At 37.2% G+C, this 22,212-nt stretch overlaps 3 protein-coding genes and 1 non-coding gene across 4 annotated transcripts; 1 reads left to right on the forward strand and 3 right to left on the reverse strand.

Moving 5' to 3' along the window:
- Positions 1-1,595: 1,595 nt before the first annotated feature.
- trnap-agg (transfer RNA proline (anticodon AGG)) lies at positions 1,596-1,667 on the reverse strand. Its single transcript has one exon. It is a non-coding gene; the product is annotated as a tRNA-Pro (tRNA).
- Positions 1,668-2,268: 601 nt separating this feature from the next.
- Positions 2,269-4,003, reverse strand: LOC117371363 (guanylin-like). Its single transcript, XM_033967025.2, has 3 exons — positions 3,890-4,003; positions 3,494-3,683; positions 2,269-2,503 (listed from the first exon to the last, which is right to left on the reverse strand). Exons 1-3 carry the CDS (start codon positions 3,953-3,955, stop codon positions 2,433-2,435), a joined length of 327 nt encoding a protein of 108 aa, XP_033822916.1. The 5' UTR covers positions 3,956-4,003; the 3' UTR covers positions 2,269-2,432.
- Positions 4,004-8,085: 4,082 nt separating this feature from the next.
- LOC117371246 (guanylin-like) lies at positions 8,086-9,766 on the reverse strand. Its single transcript, XM_033966885.2, has 3 exons — positions 9,644-9,766; positions 8,908-9,100; positions 8,086-8,414 (listed from the first exon to the last, which is right to left on the reverse strand). Exons 1-3 carry the CDS (start codon positions 9,716-9,718, stop codon positions 8,356-8,358), a joined length of 327 nt encoding a protein of 108 aa, XP_033822776.1. The 5' UTR covers positions 9,719-9,766; the 3' UTR covers positions 8,086-8,355.
- Positions 9,767-19,870: 10,104 nt separating this feature from the next.
- On the forward strand, positions 19,871-22,038 carry nmur3 (neuromedin U receptor 3). Its single transcript, XM_033966948.2, has 2 exons — positions 19,871-20,761; positions 21,614-22,038. The coding sequence occupies exons 1-2, from the start codon at positions 19,873-19,875 to the stop codon at positions 22,036-22,038; spliced, it is 1,314 nt and encodes a 437-aa protein (XP_033822839.2). The 5' UTR covers positions 19,871-19,872.
- Positions 22,039-22,212: the final 174 nt, after the last annotated feature.

A 22,212-nucleotide genomic window follows, 5' to 3' on the forward strand; every position in this document is an offset into this window, starting at 1 on the left:
CTGCAAAACAATACTTGTGAATTGGTGAACCCAGTTTCCCCAAATAATGGTCTGTCTGGAATTGTGTGGTAAATGAGTTAATTAATTTGTGGGTTTAAAAAGGCTGCATTCAGTTCAAGGTAACTAAAATCAACAAAGACACCGTTCAACTTCCCAACATGATCTTATTACAGAATGCTGCATATAATTCATTTCACCATCCTTCTATCTTTATTGTTAATATTGTAGGCAGAGTGATTGGTTGTCATCTGAAACCCAGCAATAGCAAAAACAAATGCTTCAAGCTGACTTTTACACAACACTGATGTAGTGTCTTGTTACTGAGGATCCCACTGCCAAGATCCTTCTGTGAGTTTCCAGCTGCACACATCCTGATATGCACTTTCTTATGTCATCTCAGATGAGTTCCCAGCTCCATGGTATTGGACAAAAGGAGCCCAAAGTACTAAACAAATAAGTAATGTATCCTTTGGTGGTTAAACTATAACACTGCATATCTGGTTGAATTCTTTCCATGACAAAACCATCAAACATTAGACACAGGCATAATCAGAAGATTTAGGGTAAAACAATCTTTGATTCTGCAACCACTTTACCCCTCAGGAATAGACAAAACACTGTTGTCCAGCCAGCAATGTATATAATGTAGAACTTCCCAGCATAGCCCTGCCAGCTCAGAGTAGCCATACTGGCTTGTGTTTGTGATCCTCTGTGGTTTTCAGTCTGTTGCAACAAAAACGTGGCTTTGGAAACTGGCCTTGAGATAGAAAACATGAAAATTTTTTTTAACCCTTTTACTGTAAAAATATAAATCTAGACTTGGTCCTTGGCTTTTTGGACTATCAACCAGCCCCAAGTGTCCGGTATTCAGCAGTTAAAGGATAAGCCAATTTTGCCAAGAGCAGGAGACAATACTGTAAAACTGTCTCACAGCAAGTTTTTTTATTAGCTACAAAAAGCTAAACAATAACATGGCCAACAATCTACACTGTATGTTCTGGAAACAGTCAAGCTCTGAATCCAATACAGCAGATGTAAACACCATCACAAACTACAGCATATTTGAAATGTGTGGGCAGTAGCCAAGATCTTTATTGAAAGGGATTGCTTTTGTATGTGATATGAATAAATTTAATTAAGCAATAAAAAGGAGCAGGTCACACTGTACTGCCCGTACCCTACACTGAGGGCAGACTTACATATACAGCACATGCCAGTGAACAATGCCTGCCTATCTAGAGTGGGCCAATACTGTGCACTGTGATAAATGGGGTTCACAAGGGTTCACATGATTCAAACATGTGCAGTGTTGCTAATTAAATTATAACATAACTAGGCCTATAATCTAAAAATTGTAGCCTATGTATGAACGTATCATAGGCATGCAGCAATTTAACCCTATTGCTGCTTGGTCAGGGAAATGTTTAGCAGACAGTTCCCTCTAGTGGAGTGAAGTGAAAAGACAACAAAAATTCATATCCAGCGGGTACATTTACAGTTTCTGCTGGATATATCGAATACTTTGACAACATTTAGGAGTAGTACAGTAGTTCAGTAATTTACAAGCCTTAAAAGAGATAAAAGAAGAAAAATATGGGCTCGTCCGGGATTTGAACCCGGGACCTCTCGCACCCTAAGCGAGAATCATACCCCTAGACCAACGAGCCACTCAAAGGAAGATTTACAATTATTATACAGTAAGGGCTTCTGTTGAACCTGGCCATACATAGTACGCTAAAAATGTAAACTTATAAAAATATATTTTTGTTAAGCTAAAAAGTAGTTATCTTAACAGTTATCTTACCCCGCTTCCAGATAACATTGCTCTGTTTTAGTGGCTCCGTTCGTTTTAAAAATGTAGCACGACTCGAAAAAAACAAAAATAAAAGTTGGGATAGCTAGCGTGTTAAGTGTTAAATAAATACTACTGCCAGCAGATGTCCCCATCTGAACAAAGTTATTGAAGCTCGTGCTCGTTTCTATGTCCAATCCGAGACACACGAGGACACGTTTGTTTACTCCCACCTCGAGCTCTGTCCTTTTTCTTTTCTCTGATTTTATAAGACTCTTTCGGCAAATTAATTAATAGGCGTTTATTCAAAATAAGCTGCTTTGTAACCAACTGCTCCATGGGATTACTATGCATTTTTGGTTTGGTTTAGGTTTAGACAAAAAGTAATTAGGCTCACTTTAATGCACACATCTTTATTATCAAAACATAATAACTTACTGTTAGTACAAAAGCAAGCAGAACATGTAACAGCGTTTTTTGACAGTGCACATTCTAGTCGAGAAGAATAGAGGGACTGTTGTAGGCCTACAATCAGCAGCCTTGAAAGTTCATAGTTCTGTTTTGCCTGGTGATTACTCCATGAATGCACTGTGGATGTTTGCACACAGGAGAAGTGCCTTTGGGAATGATGTTTTGTGCATCAGTTGAGGCAGCCGAAGCAGGCGGGGTTGACACAGATCTCACAGGGATCCACTGGTGAGATAAGCATGACTGAGAAATGAATGAAAACACTGTGTTAAAACAGAAGGTCTATATACAAGCTGTAGTCATATATCAACACAGATGGGTGCAGCCTGTTGTTTCTAAAGAGTGTAAAGGTCCTTTAAGATTGCATATGTTTAATGTTTATTGGTCTTATCATTTTAGGCCACATTAGGGTGCAGCATTTGTGGCTGAGTTTAAATAAGCAATAAAATGTATAGCCCCAAAAAAGTAGCCTATTAGCATATAGGAGGAGCAGTGGTAGTAGATATTTGAACTCAATATACTAATTGTAAAATGTATTTATTTATGCACTTTTTCTATTGAAGCAAACACATTTTTACAACTAATCTTTGTTGCTGCCGCTACCAATTAGATGATACAGACCTACAACACTGAAACCTTGGATTAACTTGGACTAAAAATATACTGCAATGTTCTTCTCCCAGATGTCAAGATGTTTTGAAGAGTTAATCCTTATCCTATCTTATACTATCCTCTTTATCACACCACGTGTACAATATTCATGAATCATGCAGTAGTGCTAAGTCTATTTAGAGAAAAGTGGGAGCTTTCGATTTATATGTTAAGTAAGTATGTCATCAAGTGGTTTGGTGTCTCTGCAATGTTCTTATATAGACTTTGTAATTTACCCCCTGGGCAATATGGTGATAAAAAACTGTAATCATGATATTATTCCTGCGACAATATACTTTTTTGATAAAATTGAAATGTTGTGATTCACAAAATTCATCTCGAATACACCTCTATTCTCAAACAAAGGCTTTTTTTTTCCATCCACGATTACTATTGACTAGCCTTAGGTGGATTTGAGCAATTGCAGTTGAAGTGTGAACTCTTAAAAAGTTACGTCTTCTTCAAGGAAACATAAAGATACCAAGTATACATGAATCATTGAAATTATGATCTAGCGTCCCGAAAATCGAGATTTATTTTGGTATAACACCCTTCTCCTAATGCATTTTATATGTTTCTTACCTAGTCTAGAAAGTGTCATGGCCGCTCCTCTCCCTTGGCAAACTGGCTTAAAAACTTGTGGCAGGAGAGGGTCCTTGCACACCGATACAATGCTGGTTTCTGCGACGTGTGGGTTCACCTCAAAATCTTCCATGGCCATCAGACCCTTCAGAGCCTTCACCGCCTCCAGAGGGAAGCTTCTGTCTCCTTCCTGCAAATACCAATGTGAGAAAAAAACATATTGATATTACTTGGTACTGGATATGAACATTGTGTAATATGCCTTCAGAGTTAAAACATAAACAGACACTATGAAAATTCATAAATTATTCAAGTAAAGCAGTTCCAGGCAAAATCAATTTACCCTGTAGTAAATTGTAACAAATCAACAGAAACTATTAAAAAGGCAATTCTTACCTGTACATACACTCCAAAGGTGTAGCTGCAGAGGCATAGTCCCGAAACAAAGAGAAAGAGTTTCATTTTAACTTGCTCATTTGAGTTCAAGTTCTTTCTGAGTTCGTATGTAGCTTCAGAGTTCGTCTGTGTTCTCGACTTTGCTGCGTGGCCCCTTTATAGATCCTGGGACAGGCTTGGCAGTGACTTATGGATGAGTGGCAGGTATGATGAGGTGGAAAGATAAGCTAAAACCTAATAACTATGGCTCTTGATTTTGTAGTTTACAACCTACTACTTAGTTTCACAGTCATCACAATACCTCACTGTTGACAATAGGGTTTTTGTGTAACTCACATAGTGCCTCGATGTCCTTCATAAATTAGTCATGACCTCTCTCCCATAGCTGAGAGTCACGGAAAGACAGATAAAGAAGAGTTCCTCTATGCAGAACAGTGGATTGTGAGTCAACAGCTGTGATGTACTGCAGTGAGTTTTGGACGCAGTAGCAATTTTGGTTATTTGCCCTCACGATTTAAAATGTCATACATTAGTGATACATGGTCCCATGCTACGCATCATACATGGAAAAAGATGTATCTCTTTGCAAACATTTGCAATGTAGAGCGTAGTCAGTGACGTTAGGATGTTAGCACACACTTAGTCCCCCTTTCCATGAATAAATTCAAATACACAATCTGAACTTTGACCGCACAAGGTCACGCTCTAGAATACAGAAGTCAAGCTTTTAAAATTTACACCCAAGTGGTGCTAGCTCAGATCTTTCCAAGAAAGAAAATCCCTTGGAGCACATAAAGGACGAAACGGATACCTTTTTGTCCAGATGTGCTCACATGACTTGCTGATCACATTAATGGTCACATTTTTATATGGTGCTTTTCTACCTTTCAAGGCAATCAAAGCACTTCAATGAACTCTTTCACATGCACACTCATACACCAGTGTACACAAACACTGGGGGGGGGGAATCTGTGGGATCTGGATTTGCACTGCTAACCTGTTTTGATGTCGAGGTTTGGATCAGTGGAAAAACACTCCAACTGAGCTACTGTAGCTGCAACTAATGAGCCCTTTGACGACTGGTATATAGTCCAGATAATCAACTTTCCATGCACACATTATGATAGAATTTCACAATGAACAGTGAATCAATATAATTTAGGTTTTGTCCTTCCAGGCTTGTTCTCAGCAAAGTTGTCAATTATCGATGAGCTGAGAAAAGCTGATAATATTTGGATTCACCCTGTGGTAATAATTGTGTCAAGTAGAATTATGCACTTTCAAACAGTATGCCCAGTTGACCATAAACCTAAAGAACAACAGTTTCATTTCTTAAAAAGTTAGAATAGTGTGTTCACTGATGTGCCTAATTAGTGTTATTCATGCTTCATCGTGGCTCATCTCTTATTCAGTAGATCAGAGCACCGGTCGTTGAGCACTCCAAAAGACAAAATCCAATTTGCTTCATATTAATCAAGGCATTATTTTAGGAACACACAATGTACAAGCCAGTACCAGAACTGAAATCCCTTGCAACCAGACGATGTTTTGTTAGATACTATTTGCTGTATTTATGTAAGATAATTAACAGAACGCTTATACTAATCACTAAGTTGCAGTGTTGTTTCAGCATTGTACTGGATATCAAGATTTTGATCTAAAAAAAACCACAGTGAAACTATGTATTAATAAATGAAATTACAATAAATTCATCCAACATTCAAACAAAAAGGATTAGGAAACAAAGAAAGCCTGTCAAAGTCAGCTCTTGTATTAGGGGTGAGAAAATAAAATGTCCAGATAACGACTTTAAAATTTTTCATTTTGGCTAATTAATAATTAACTCTTAAAACTTACTGGGTCTGTCTTGATATGATGTTGTTCTAACCCAGACATGGGCAAACTACGGCTGAGGGGCTACACACGGCCATTTGGTCTTATTAATCCGGCCCACTGAACGTGACTAAATTATATTAAAATAGGTAAGGGTAAACCTTATTCAGTTAACTTTTTCAACAAGTTGCTGATGTTTTGGCACTTTATAAAGCTAAATGTGAGTTTATTCTGCTGTGTTTATTTAACGGAAATTTAATAAATAAATTATTTGCTATGGCAATGCATGAGGGGCGGGGTTCACATGGGCAAAGGTGACGTGCTGATACATTCAAAGGCACCGGGTTTCCTGCTGTGGGGCAGTTGAAGAGGGGTGATGCTGGGTAGCTGTATTTTTTGTTGACCTCTTCCTTTTTGATTGTTACCATACTAGTTTTGTAAGCCTACATTTCACCATCTGTGTGTGTTTGTGTAATCTGGTTAAGCCACTTTGTCATTAAACCACCTGAAGATGCATTATGTGACTCTACTTCTTACAAACGGCAGAGCGTTGATGAGCCTTGTATGAGTCATGCTTTACTACATGTTACAGACCAAATGTCTAATGTAATATATACATATATACATCCTGGCCCTGCCCCTCTGTCAAATTTTAGAACCCACTGTGGCCCGTGTGTGTAAAAAAGTTTGCCAACCCAGTTCTAACTCCTCCCTCATCGGGGCAATAACTACCAGTAGCCAAAAGTTATTCAGGGGTTTCAGAATAATGAAAAATGTGAACCATTGCCACTTTTCTTTAATTAAGAATTTAAAACAGCATTTTACATTATTTGAATGGGCAAATGTCCTTAGGAAGCCCATTGTCACAAATTGTCAAGCCTGGAGCAAGTGAACATAGACACCTTGAGCTCTTACATGTGACCCTTTCGAATAGACTATTGTCACTATTAATTTGATTTTTCCACATAAAATAAAACTATTGCAGTGGTACCAGATTGTTACATTTCCCTTTTAGATGTGCTGTCAAAACATATTTCATTCTACCTTGCACTGTTAAACATGCCACAACTGTTCCTAATGCTACAGATATGGGCGCCGCAGTGAGTCCCAAAGCAGATAGAAATGCAAGCTTCGATGAATAATGAGTTCCCATCAGCCCAAAACATTCTTCGAGGAGATATCTGAGTTCTTAGTAGCTGCACGTAACCGAGACACGCTCCAAAATGGTGTTGATTTATATTCCACCTGCTCCTTTTTGTTCAGGGTCATTGACTCTTGCTTTCTACTGTTTCTCTGTTGGTAATTTCTTGTCAGTCTCCCCAGTGTTCTGTCAATAAAAGATGTAAGACCAAAACAAAGACCGCAGGAGATTCACGGAAGCCACAGTTTGATGGCATTTATGTCTGAGCAAAAGTGAAAAATGTGAGTAAAATTGTGGATTCTTGAGTAAATGTAATAAAATTATAAGTAAATGCATTAAAGCGTGTGTGATGTGATTTTCAAACCATTAACTCTCACAAACCCTTCATCAATCCACACATCACTACTATTATTATTCACATGCATGGATGTTTCAAGTGCTTGGCCAACTTTTGAACAACTTTTTTCAGTAAAGCAAGGGCAAGCTAAAACCAATCCTCTCTTCTCCCAGAATGCAAGAGATGTCAGACTCCTGCCTCTGTGTTTGCAAGTGTTTTATACTGTCATTAGATGCAGACACAGGGGTGGATTTGGTCAAGTGTTATTAATATGTTGCTTGTAGGGATGGGCGATATATTGGTTCCGGTATTGGCTAATAACAATACAGATTAGTCAATATTTATATTCAATACCAATATTTTTTGGATTGACCTATTCTTTGTGGGCCCTTTTTGAACAGACTGAGCCAAAATGGAAATAGAAAAGCATTATAGAGTTTATATTTACACATTTTATATCAAAAGCTAAAATCAAAGTATCAAAAGTGAAACATTTATTTGTGATTTTAATTTGTGAACTTAAGATAAATTTGGATCTTGTTATGGATTTTAAAAGGCTTGCTGTCATGTTCTTGTGTCACTGTGTTAGACTTCAGATTGACACGTTTCCTATTGCTTTCTATGCCTTATCATTAGTTCTGTTCAATCATTGATTACGTCTGGTGGGTACATAGTTGCACAATAATGAATGGCCATTAGCTCCAGCATCTTGGTCTATTTATAGATACGCAACATCCACAACTTATCACCTGGCTTATTACATGTCCAATAATGTGTGACAACAACAACAGGCTCACGTGTGCTGTGTTCACTTCAAGTGGGTCACAGAATAAAACAGTGTTGAAAAGAAGGCTCTTTATTTAAACAATGATGTCAAGATACAAAAGAAGATAACATGTAAAGACTTTAAATAATGTCTTAAAAATTGGGCAACAAAGAAATGTAACAAATAGTGTATTTTCTATACAGTGCATAAATGTTGAAAAAGTAACAGTGCAAGACATGCCAAATTACTGTATTTAAATGAGCTAGAACTTCCTTTATCTTTGGTTAATAAATACATAACACTATGACAATGCATTGGAATTTTTGTGGTATTAATATAAGATCAATAGAAAGGATTTGAAAATATGTTGGCTTCTTCTGTAGATTATTTTAACAGCCAGTGCAGGCAGCAAAAGCGCAGATCTCACACACATCCAAGGGGACCATCGCTAGAAGAGAGAGAATTACAACCGTTAGAGACAAAAGATCGTATTACTGTTACTATTACTGTTAGTCAGTTTCAGCAGTATGGTGCAACAATGAAAAATGAATGAACTATTACAAATTATTATTACTATTACTATTTTACTATTACCTCTATTATTTCTAGTATTATATCTATTACTGTATCAATTATTCTTGTAGTTCCACACTGTCACTATACTATTAAATATGTGGATATCTCTATACCTCTTCCTAAAAGTCCTCTATTCGATATTTAGCTTAAATATCAATTTTATCTAACATAGAATGTACTACTTTAACTCCCGTAACCACTTCCTCTAACCCCACCACTACTATTATATAACTTATCTTGGATCTACATGGTAATAGTTTGTTGTTTAACATTCACTTCAATTACTACTACTGCCATCACTACTACTATACTACTATACTACATTACTAACCCACTGACACTGTGTAAATCTCCATTGGTCTTACCCAGTCGGGCCAGTGACGCAGATGCCCCCCTCTGTCTGCACAAGGGCAGCAGCTCTTGGGGCAGCATGGGGTCTGCACACAGAGACACAGTGCTGGTCCTGAGGCGAGGGTTCTGCTTAGCGGCCAACATGTTGTTGTCTGTCAGCTCCTGCAGTCGCCTCACAGCCTCCAGGGAGAAGGCCAGGCCACCCTCCTGCAAAAATGCATGCTGAAGATTAATAAAAAGTATACAAACAAACAAAAGTGAGTACAATTGTGAACGAATTTGGCATTTATTGGTAAATAATTGACAATTCTTTGCAAAGTCCTATTCTTTCTAGTTCTAGTTCTTTCAGTTAGATATCAGCTCTGCCTTTCACATCCTTTTCTAGTTTCAAGGATTATAAATCTATAAATAAATAAATATCTAAATAAATGCTTGTTGAAAGTTAAGCTGATCATATGGGTTTCTGTAGTCCTCATGAGGGGTTATGCCACATCGTCTTAATTGGTTTTGTCAAAGATTTGCATAATCTACATTTTGCATACATACATTTTTGGGACAAAATTATTCTATTCACCAACACATGCTTGTCGCTTGCTAATTATTTGCTGTATTTAAAGGCCAGCGCAGCCATAGTGATAAGAGATAATAATTAGTCCATCCAAAAAATCCAAACCATTATCTCTAAGCACTAACGGTCTTGATCATAACTCCTAATTATGTTATTAAGCTAAATTATTAATATGGATTTACCTCCACTTCCACAGCTTCAGAGGTCCAGCCAAGTGCCAGTACGAGGAAAGCAACGGCGACCAGAGTAGTCTTCATGGTGTTTGTAGTATTTCTTTCTTGTATTAGGGAGATCTTTGTAGTTTCTGACCCAAGTGTCTGCTCTCCCGCTCCTTATAAAGCGTCTAGCCCGGGAGGTGTGATTCACGCAAGAGCAAAGTTTTTTCTCATGGGTTAATGATTAGACTATGATTATTTACAGAGGAGTTAAGATATTCATAAATCCGTCTTTAGCCAAATCTCCCTTCTGTGTTTTATGGCGGGGCCTACCTGTCTGTATATTGATCTCACCACGACGTCAGACACAAGTTAAAGAGTTACCATGATGGAGAAATGTGGGATGATTCATGTCCCTTTTACACTTAAGAGATCTGTCTGCTGAGTGGTGATGTGGTGGGTGTTATCACAATAGTAATATTTCAAGCTTGATTTCAACACTAAAAAAAAGACTTGATGCTCGATACCAATTTCAAATCAATAAAAATTTATGAGATGCACTTTTCAACACAAAATGTATAAGACCACATGGCAATATATAAGAAACCGACTACAAGTTTTGATATTGGTCAAGACATTCTAAAGCACTGCAGGGAGTGGAATATAGAAAATTACAAGAATCATATAAGAAGTTCGACCAGAGAAGTGAGTCTGCATGGCAAAAAGAAAAAAAACCCCATACATTTATTTTCAGCGGACTTTCATTTGATATTAATTCAACCTTGCTGTTACTCAGAAGGCAAGTTGAACAAATTAGCTTTAGAGACATTTAATAAACTGCAGGAGCCCACTGTACAAACTTCAAATTAGTCATGCTGATGAACATAGACTTTGTCACACAGTGAACAGACACTAGCATTTTCCTGACAGATCCATTGTATTTGATGGCTATTATGCAAGCCCACATCCTGCCTGAACCCATAGGTCAGACATGTTTAAGAATTCATTATGATGGAAGTACAAAAATGACAAAAAAACGGCAATCTCAGACACAGTAGGGGCAGCAGGAATAAGACATGCGACCTTTTCCCAATGACCCGACTGTCTAGTGCTGAAGCAAAGTGGTCAACCAAAGCAAATCAATTCATTTCCCTTATGAGTGGCATCAAGCATGTGAACGCTGCAATAATGTCCCAAATTTGCCTAATGAGTTCCTAATAAGCTCATTAGATACAATCTTTTACAGAGAGAAAATTGCAGGGATGTCCAAAGTGAAAAGCCATTTGCAGCAATGTCAATGATTTTATTAATCACATCTTTTAGAACACTGTCATAGTCATGTAACAAAGATGAGTTTCATTATCCGGCATCTTGCTAAGTCACACAGTTGGAGGATGGATCCTGTTTGCACCTGTCATGGACTGTTGTACTAGTCTTAAAATTAGACTCATGCTAAAACTAACATGACGATTTATAATACTTATATAATACTTGAATAGTAATTACAGGGATAATAGGCCAGCGTTAGCTTCTCATAATAGATGTGCCGTAACTAATCTAATCTCATCTACCTACTGCCCAATAAAATGATACTAGGATCAGGCATTTGAATACTCCACTTTTGTTTCCAGAGAACTTTAAATCCCACTATCACCTGATGAACTGTTAGCATCAAAAGTTACTCTTTTGTCCCACCAAGAATCTTATACTAGAGAAGTATGTGGATTCTTTACAGCTGAACCGACCTCTAGATGATAATTACTTATAGATAAATCTATAATAACGGAAGCAGTGTTATCATTCAAAGTTTGTGGTAGTCATAACCTGTCCTGTATGCCTCATAGGGTCTGGGCAGACAGGTGGGAGCACCATAAAACAAGATAAATCACTTTGTTAAGCAATAACCTCTGCATCATCTGTATAGATTTACTTAATGTGACGTTTTAAAAGTAGGTCAAAAGCTGCAAGACCAGCAACTCTGGCATAGTGAGTGTGCAACATGACGTGACCAGAACGTCTAACAAGATCTTTTTTAAGCTCACAGAAGCCTTATTATTGTATGTTGCAATTAACTGACATATCTAGAGAAGATAACCGCCTTGCCCGCACTAACCTCACACCATAAAGTTTATACAAGAAGACTATTGATTTTCAGTCAGGTTTATGTACATTTGTAGTCAAAGGTTATAAATAGTGGCTAAGTCATGGGAAAGGGTGCTCCGACATCCATGACTAATGACCACACATTAAGCTATAGGGAGTAAATCATAAGCCTGAGAGTAGAACAGTCTGTGTGTTTGCTCAGTTGGGCATCGGTATATTGCATGGTACATCTACATAACTATGAACCTTTTTGGAGGCTTTACATAAATTAGGGCAGCACAGTTTTGGAAAATAATTACAATTTTTCTGACAAGCATTGAGATAGTGATTAGATTTGCGATTTAACTTTTAATATCAGAATTTGCTTTAAAAAACATGCATGAACTTTTGAGACAAGACTGAAATATTAACAGCAAAACTGTACGAGAATGACAGGTTTGTATCGGTCTAAACTACAGGGTTAGCTGATTTTATACATAATACTCCTGGATATTTAGTAGTTTTCATGGCATTCTTTCTGATTTGTTAATTTTGACCATTCAAATTGTGATTTCATATATTTGCTTTTAATGTTACAGGTCTACTTTAAATTACAGTTAAAGTTCTACAGTAAGATTATGATCAGTGAATACTAGATGCTGTGGTTATTAATAAATCCTTTCTTCTGTTAGGTTTCCTTATAATTTGTCACCTGTCCATGGAAGATGCCAGTGACCTGAATCTATGGTGGAGTGATGAATTAATTCTGTGTCTTTCCCATCAAAAGGGTATGTCTTCATGTATTGGGAAATCCACACAGTTTTATTTACCAAGATCAATCAATCCCAGAAGAGCAATTACATTTTTCACCAATTTATAAGATTACAGTCACTGGCTATGGTTACATGCTAACTCTAAATCAGATCATTATTAGATTTTTTTGAGTTATTGGTCTATTAAAATGACACCTAAACCACAAAATCCATTATTTTTTTCCTCATCATGGTCCCTCTGTATACTCACCTCAGATTTTGTGGTTTACATGTCACTTAAATGATCTTAAAAGTCCAAAAATCAGATAATAATCAGATCTTGGTGTGCATATGAACATCAAAAGCCACTGTTGACCAATCACTGAAACCAATAGTGGGTTTAAAATTACAGAGGAAGTCAATATTTAATTAAATTTAAAGGTGCTATGTAACTTTTCTGGCGGAGGATTCACAATCTTGTCATCGTGAACATGTTAATGCTTTTTTTCTGGAATGTTTCACAATATGGCTTTAAAATTTTGCATTTGTTCAATAACAAGTGTTTTTCTTTTTGCTCTACCTTTGGAACCGTGAAACATTCAAGGCAAAGCGTAGCATCTCCATGGAGACCAGCTGCTGCCGCGCTACCAGAAACATTATGCAGTGCACTTTATATCATAATTTGGCTCTTTTATTGATGTAATTTACAACCTTTTTTGGAAAACATAAAATATGATCAATTACATATCACTTAGAATATCGTCAGACTATTTTTTCCCATCAAGTGTTCAGCAGATTGAGTGTTCATGACTCAGTATACAAAATGCCACCTGGTGCTTTTACATATCACTGTCCCATGACATTTTGGAGAAAGTAAATGTCAGCCCCATTAAAGTGAAGTATATGAGCGCACATGTCATAATTAATCTTTGTGTTTCCTGTTTCTATCAGAGGTTTGGGGCTTGGACAGTGAGCTATTTACATGTCAGCAGCTGTAAAACTGTAAATCATGCCACTCAGTGAAATCTCAAAGCACTCAAAAAGCTAATTGTGTCTACTGAGTATTTAAAAGTCAAATAACTCAAAATCAGACCTCATACACAGCGTATACAACATGTCTACTTTTTCCATTATGTTATCTTCATGTAAATAAATAGTATGATATCAGAGTATTTATGGCATATAAGATAACAGATATGGCAAAACAAAAACACAAAAAAACATAAAAAACATTGCTTAACATTTTACTAACTTATCTTATGCTTCATACTGCCTTGCAATGAGAAAGCAGTGTGTTGAACCTGAAATCTCCTGGTACAGAGGCTAATGCTCTACACATAGGCTGCCACACATGCTTACAAAATGAAAATATTCACATTGATCCAGCATGTTGCAGTAAGCGTAATGTGCTACTGTGGCACTTCATACTTTTGTTGAGTTCACTCTTGGAATCTTTTTTTTTTCACAATTTCTATGCATTCTTAGTTAAAGCAGACCTATTATGTAAAACAACTTTTCAGAGCTTTTAACCATGTTATAGTTGCTTCCCCTCACCATTTACTCATTCAAAGTTGTATTTGGAGTGATTTGTGCACGCTTGAGCAATCTTTAATACTTATTTTCAAGACGCCATATTGCCAATCAACCCTGTTTTCACCGTCACCATCATATTCCCACTGCTCTTTACTTACTTCCTGCCTTTGCAATTTCCATCCGCAATGATCTAATTGTTAAGCGAAGACAGTCTGTACTCAGTAGAATTACAAACTAATGTAATAGTGAGCCATGGTTTGAAAGTTCTAAAAAGTTCACTAATAATAACACTACTTTGTATGTTTTGAACCGCGACCACTAATTCTGATTTAAGATAGATTTGAACGAGCCTTCCTGAGCTACCGTTGCCCCACTTACCGTACGTAGTTGTTTTCATTTATGTACTGATGATTATGTATTGGGTGTTTATTATTACACTATATTCCCATCACGTATCTCAGTACCAACATAAAATCTCAATGGGCTAACAAACATGTGCTTTAATTACTACTATTCAGGCCGACGTGCCCATCCATGTTTTACTGCATGCAAAGTTATAAACTCAACTACATAGTCACAATTTATTGCAGACACTATCTTGATGCATTTAGTGACTTATGATGCAACCGTAGGGATTAGGACGTGGGGAAGCACATGAGCCAACGCTTGTTTATCTTATATAAATGTACCGAGATGTACGTGCCAAGTTTGCTGTTATCCTAATCAAACAGCAAGGGGCGCTGTCGTGTTCCCCCTGCTGACCTTGATGACCATTGCTGTTGAAATGTGTACAAACAAATTCATATTTAAAGAGACGGTATGTTGAATTCATAGTTCAAATTTCATGAACATGACCTGTGTGTCCCCAGGTACGAGGTAAACCCAGATAACAGTTGTGATTAGTGTTGCTCTGATACTTGAAAAATGTACGGTATCTGAGCTTTTGCCGGTACCTGTATCAGTATTAGAAGAACCCTAGTTGTGATTGTTGTTGTTGTTGTGAAATAGATCAGAAATTATCTATGAAAAATAAAGTAAAATAAAGTAATATAGACGATTTAAATGTAAATAACAACACATAAAAAAGAAACTGTTATAACACAAGCGTTTACACAAAAATACTGCCATGTAGATTTGTAATCACTGTGTCAAAAATCAAGGTCATGGTAAGTGTTTGCCCATTCCTATAATTTGATTGTGGGTGGTCCAAACCTTGACCCAGCAAAATTTGAGTTGTGTCCTTGAGCAAGACACTTTACCTTTATTGCTAATCCCAGTGCCTCAAATATTAGCAGTTATCCTAAATGCTTCATTGTATTTCAACGCCGTGACCATTACTTTCCTCAATATAAATGACATGAGTAACAAAGGGCCACATGTCTTTAACCTGTGCCTCCTCAGATAATGCATTTATTACATCTATTCAGAATTAAATGTCAGATTTAATTTCCCCATCATAGTTCAGCCAGTAATAATTCCAGTGACCTTTTTTACCTGCATGGACTTTTGGACACATGCTATTTGTTGATATAATTGTGGTAAAAGTGTATTTTTGCTTTTCTTTATGAAAACAACTCTAAACCGACTACTTCCTGTGTTATTCTGGTACAAAACAGGCACACACAACCACTTTGAAGTTTGATGCAGACTTTATGAATGAGAGCTCTCATGATAAATATAAAGGAAGGGGTTTTATTTCAAGGTTATTACAAATGTATTATTGGGAAGGACCTCAACAGCGACAAGACCAAGTATGTCCCTTTGATAAAGATAAGAGGAACAGAAAAAGTGATTTGTGAAATGTCCATCCTGTATGGAGAGGCAGCTGTCTATCAAACGCACCATATCAGGTAGTATTTGGCATTTATGTTCCTTAACTCAACGCCGAGTCATGTCTTTTTTGACATTGTACCTAAAAAACATACAGACATTTAAGAGCTAATTTCATTATTCTCTGTAAACTATGCACTGCCTTAACTAAGTGGCCTAGGATCTGCAGTATCCACTCCTCCAATTTGGGACAACTGATGCCTTCTCAGGTCTTCTACAGCTTTTCTCTGGGACCTTGGAATTTCTTTAGTTCCTCATGTTCCTTTTTTCCTGATGTTGCTTTCCTCTGCTGCTTGTCCACCACCACATAGTCTGGTTGTTTTTATGGAAGACCAAATCCTGAGAACAGTCATGAGCAATCTTAGGCACAGAAATGTTAGAATATTATTACTCCTATAGTGTTCCCAAAAAATCTTATTTCCACATGACAGTAAGTTATATATTTTAACAAATTATTGTATATAAAAATAATATTGTACACAATACAAAGTCTTAACAGGATCCTCAACAGTCACATCCTGTCTGTTCGAGTCGCTTGTCCTCAGTACAGGCCACAATATGCACATTTCAACTGGCTCTGGTGCCCAGACATAAAGCTGATCTCTGCAAATCACGAGAGGTTCAGTAATTCTAAGTATATAGCGCTGTGAGTAAACAGAAAACGACTTCTGAGCTTGAGGGTTCTATGCAGTATCATGCCTGTCCTTGACTTGATTTTATTTAATTACATGCCTGATATGCGAATAGATCAACTTTTCTTTAGAACTAAATAGGTGTACATCTCAGGAACACAATGCACCATATTTAAATGTCTTTGGTTTTCCACTTATTCAAAATGTCACTGTGCTCAAATGGGTTCAATGGAAATAGGTCATTTTTTTCTCATCTACTCTGATTTCCTCTGAGAATATATTGTCAGTCTCAGTACATATTCAAATGTGGCTTGTTGATCACCACGACTGCATTTGATTCGTAAATATAACACTTGTGTTACATGTAAAATGCATGAACATATGGGTATGTTGTGTAAGCTATAGCATAGAAGGACAGAAAATGATATTCGTGCTAAATGTAAACTGTATAATTGTACAGTAATAGTTTCCACTTGAAAATAAAATGCATGAGTTACAGTATGCCACAATATATCACAATATGTATGAGTCACAACAATACGGGTCAGCTTCTGATTCTCAAGCACTGGCATTCAGTCTCAGAATGGTTTAGTGTTCTTATTTTAGAGCAAATCTCATTCATATACAGTTTGTGACATAATAAAGCATTCATATTTGTACAGCATGCTGGTGATCAGTATATTTTCTAATATCTGATTACTTCAAAATAGATGAAATACATGCATTTATTGATTCTCTTCCTAGTATTTATTCTCTAGGTCAGAGCCAAAAAAATATTGATATGAAAATGATATGCCTGTGTGCTGTGGTTAAATAATTAAGGTTAATCTTAAATTTACATGCAAAAACAATGCCTTTTTTCCAGTACCAGTGTCTTTTTCACTATAACAACGGGAAATTGGTTCTCTGCATTTGACCTGTGCTGCTGGGGCAATGTAGAAGTCAGGGACCCATCTCTACATCTTGAGCTTGGTCAGGACTAAACCGGAGAATTTCATACATTTTGCCTTTTTTAAATTACTAAAGAAATTTCAGGAAAAAAACAACAACAAAAAAACCCCAAAACATCTAGACAAGGATATGATCAATATTATAACTCCTCCTGTGGCCAGGTTAAACTTTAATGTAACCTTAAGGTATGTCCTCGGAAGAACTTCACACTTCACTTCACTTCACACACAGCTTTATAGGGAGTAGAAGTCTTAGGGCATTATCAAATATTTAGTTTGTTTTCATAAATCCTACTCAAACGCAAGCATAATAATAGAGCTAATGCCAACGCATTTCACACACAACAGGAACACCATTGACAGTGCCAAGACACGGCATTTCCCTCTGACCATATGTGCTAGTTATCTCAGAGTTCAAACCAGACATAGCTGTTTGACCTGAGATAAATAAAACAAGTATGTTCAGATTTCCTTAGGTTGTTAAGAGAAGTCCTATGTCTTCTATGTTTGCCTATTGTTTTAAAGCTCAGGACTGAAAGAGAGCATAAAGATGTTTGTTCCTAATGTTTAAAGTCTGTGCACCAACCATGTCTGGTTGCTGTCTGATATATAACGCCTATACTGCCCAAAGTTTATGGTGTCTCCTCTGGTACCCAACTAACGAAGGAGATAAATGATCAAAAATCATAGATAATAACATAAATAAAATAATATATGTAACAGTGTATAATAAACAGCTTGCTTTGCGTGCTATGTTTTCATACAGTAGCTAATATAAAATCTAAAAAATGCCAAAATCAACCTCCTTGTAATGGCAATAATGTGCATTTCAGTATTTTACAGTATTTTAATGTTATATTTGCAAAACTACCCATGAATATTAGCACTCAGCCCCACTCTCCTCTCCGATCGTCCACTGCTCTCTTCCATAAATTCAAAGCTGTGCTCACTCTGCCCCCTCCTCCTTTCTCTCCTCCAGTTTCATCTGAGTCTGACGTGATGCGGTGGCAGCGCAGTTTTCATTGTCCTCTGCTCCTTCTGTACCCCCAATCATACGCTTTCTCAAGCAACAGTTAGATTTTAACAGATATGTTCTTTTAAAATGAATCAACAACAGGCTTGCTTTTGCTGCAAAGACTTACAACATAAAGGTAAGTAATTTTTTTTTGTTACATTGTATAATTCTACTTGTTCTTAACTTCTAGACCTTTATGCAGCAAAATGTGTCATGCCAAATAACGATTACTTATTGAAAAATCTATTTTATTGCTTCAAACGGCAATATCTTGAAATAGAATCTAACTTTGAAATGCATCGAATCTGCACCATAATCATCCCATTAGAAGATGGCATTTGCATCTTTCATTGGAGCCTATCTAGAGTCAATCACCCCAGCAATTACCAGCTTATAGGAGCAATTTGATCTTTATTGTTGTGGCTCAGAAAAAAACATGATGACCCAAGGGAACAGGCATAATTTCAGAAAAAAAAGCTGTCTTTGGAATATACTGTATACTAAAAATGTTTTTCTTGAATGAGCAATTTTTTTCTTAGAATTAACCTTAAGTTAGTTTGAATCCTTGCCAACTTCCTCGAAGAGAGCAAAATGTTCCAGCAGGTGGTCTCTAGACTATTACAGTAAATTGTTTCTACACAATGGTGCTGCCAGGAACCCTTCAAATTTGCCTCTCTTTTAATGTCGCAGACCATTATGGCTCTTGCATGATATGATTCAAATGAAAGATTTTCAAACATATTGAAACAGTTTTTATTGTTAATAGAGTCTTCTTTTTCTGGCAAATATACACTCAAATACTTATGTTTTTTCAAAATAACAAGAAATCATATGAGAGTTCAGATCAGTAACATTTGCCCAAAATATAATAAGATTCTAAAATGAACTATTAAAAACCTATTTTTGTCATGCAAATGCAGAAACATAGGCACCACAAACATAGGCATGTTTTTGAAAGCAGACACATGTTCTAATGAGAAACATAAATCCACCTAATAAGTAGGTTGTTGTTAGCCTAAAAAACAAGCTCTGTTAGATAGAGTGCCACAAAACTGATTTTCTTTCCATCTATCATCTCCTATCTATAATGCATGTGTAATTGCATTGTGCCTTGTGTTGCATTATTGCTGTCAATTTTAGCATTTGATGGTAAATTTTAACAAGGCACAACTATTTTCTTGGTTTTGTATTTTAATTTCCAGTTATTTCCACCAAATGTTGATTTGATTATTTTAACCTAGTCTTGTTAACATACTCAAACCCTGACTTTGTCTATGATTCAGTGAGTTTCCATCTTAGAAATGAGTGCTTTGTGTAAAAAGTTGAAAGCAAAGCAAATGTATCATCCTTGCCAAGTAGGTACTGATGTGAATGAAATGAATAAATCAATTCAAGTTTTTTTCTTCCCTTTTGCAGCAAACTTTCATTGTTGAGCAAATTACTCCAAAATCCAAGGCAGGTCATGATGGCATCTCTCATCAGTTCATTGGACATCTTCTCAGAAATGGAGCACTCTCTGATTGCATCCTCCTCCAACTTGTCCAGGATGTTTCTCAATTCTACTATACCCATGAACAACACTGGAAGAAATTCATCTGAGCAATTTGTGGAAATGAACCTTTATGACATCCTGGGGCCAAAACGGTCGCCATTTTTCCTCCAAGTCACCAGCATCTACCTACTTATCTTCTTAACCGGCCTCTCTGGAAATCTACTTACATGCGCTGTCATTGCAAAACACAAAAAGATGCGTAACCCCACTAACTTATACCTTGTTAGCCTTGCCGTGTCTGACTTGCTTGTGCTAATGTTCGGGATGCCTTTGGAGCTTTACGATCTCTGGCAAAACTACCCATTTCCGTTTGGCGAGGGGGGATGCTACTTTAAGACTTTTCTTTTCGAGACAGTTTGCTTCGCTTCCATTCTCAATGTAACTGCGTTGAGCGTGGAAAGGTACATTGCTGTAGTGCACCCCCTTAAGACACGCTACCTGTCCACAAACCAGCATGCCAAAAGGGTGATTTCAGTTGTTTGGGTTGTATCGATGACCTGTGCGATACCCAATACCTCGCTACATGGCATCTTCTACCTACCGGAACAGAAGGAGGAGTCAGCAATATGCACTGTGCTCAAACCGTTGTGGATTTATAACCTTGTCATGCAAATCACAACAATTTGCTTCTATTTTGTACCAATGATTGTGATCAGCATTCTCTACCTGGTCATGGGTCTGCATTTGGGCAGGGACCGACGCAACTACAGAGGGGTACTTGACAGCAGCTACAGCAGCCACACTCGTATCAAAATCAGTGCGGAGAATGGACGCAGGAGGCAGGTCATCAAAATGCTCTGTAAGTGTTGATTTGTCTCATATCACTGACATTTGAGCACATGTTCCTTTTGATTGATAGTGTGGATGCAGGGACATGTCTTAACAAGCACTTCTGATTGTAGTTTGTAGTTTGATTTTAGTTTGTAGTATAGTTCCACTGAGATTAAGACTCTCAGAATGAGGGATCTTATGTACATGTTTTAAGTCTTCCTCTGAGAACTTACAATTAAAAACATGGAGTCTCGGAGTCTCCGTTGGACATTTAGGATTTATAGAGATCAAGATCACATAATCTTTAGTTTGGCTAATGGTACACTGCAATTAAAATTTTAAGGTGCTACATACTAAACTTTACATTTATATTCTGATTCTATAGTGTGATAAACCGATGGGCCACAATAAATAAATACATTAATTGGGTTGTTGCATGACTTTTTGGTTTATAATATTACCTAGTATCTGTATGTATCTCTATAGAGGTCAGGCACATCTGGCCAGTAAAAGTTTTTGATATTCGATCTCTATATAGTGATGTTTCTGATACTCTATGTGCTTTTAGTCTGACAGTAAAAGGGGTACCTGCACACAACTACCACTCAGTCTCCCACACAGCACATTCACATATCTAAAATAAAGGAGTTTTGCTGTATGCTAATCACCAAACAAGACTTTTCAGTTTTCATTAGAAATGCTTTTAATCCCTTGGTAAATACAATCTCCCCAGGCTTTACAGATAAGCACTTTGTTTCCACCATGTTCATTTAAAAAAATCGAACAAATTTGTGCAGTTACTGTGTGTGGTGACCTTTCATAATCAAACCTCTTTTTGTAAACTACGTGACAGCAAATTTGTTTTTGTTCTTGTCCCCAGCAATTGTGGTGGCAGTATTTGGGGTCTGCTGGGCTCCCTTCCACATCGAGCGTCTCTTGTGGAGTTCTATCAGCCACTGGACCGACCTCATGCATAACATTTATCAGTACGTGCACATCCTGTCGGGGGTCCTCTTCTACCTCAGCTCTGCAGTCAACCCCATCATCTACAGTCTGTTGTCCACGCGCTTCAGGGAGTGTTTCCGAGAGCTCGTCTGTTCGCATGTTGATGATAGCAGCTCGATCAGAGGCTCCCCGCCCTTTCCTAAAATCCTCCTCCATCCCACTCTGTCTGGTTCCAGGGAGGAGAGGGCCCAGGACTGTAACGCATACCCCCTTTTGTCCCATAACCTGTCGCTAACCATGGAGTCCACCATTCTTACATGCACATGCAAAGACTCAGCTACGATGACCTCTGGATTTTAATGAAATTGTTTGTAAGATGGACAATTATTAAGTATTGCATCTGGACCATGATCAAAATTGTGATCAAAAAACAAATTTTGAGATATTCATAGTTGGAAATTCCTGAGGTAAACTGATATATCAGCTGGTTGATGACCTATTTACAATTGCTACAGTACTCCAATAATCAGCCTG

Source organism: Periophthalmus magnuspinnatus, chromosome 5, assembly GCF_009829125.3.
Source record: "Periophthalmus magnuspinnatus isolate fPerMag1 chromosome 5, fPerMag1.2.pri, whole genome shotgun sequence".
NCBI lineage: Eukaryota > Metazoa > Chordata > Actinopteri > Gobiiformes > Gobiidae > Periophthalmus > Periophthalmus magnuspinnatus.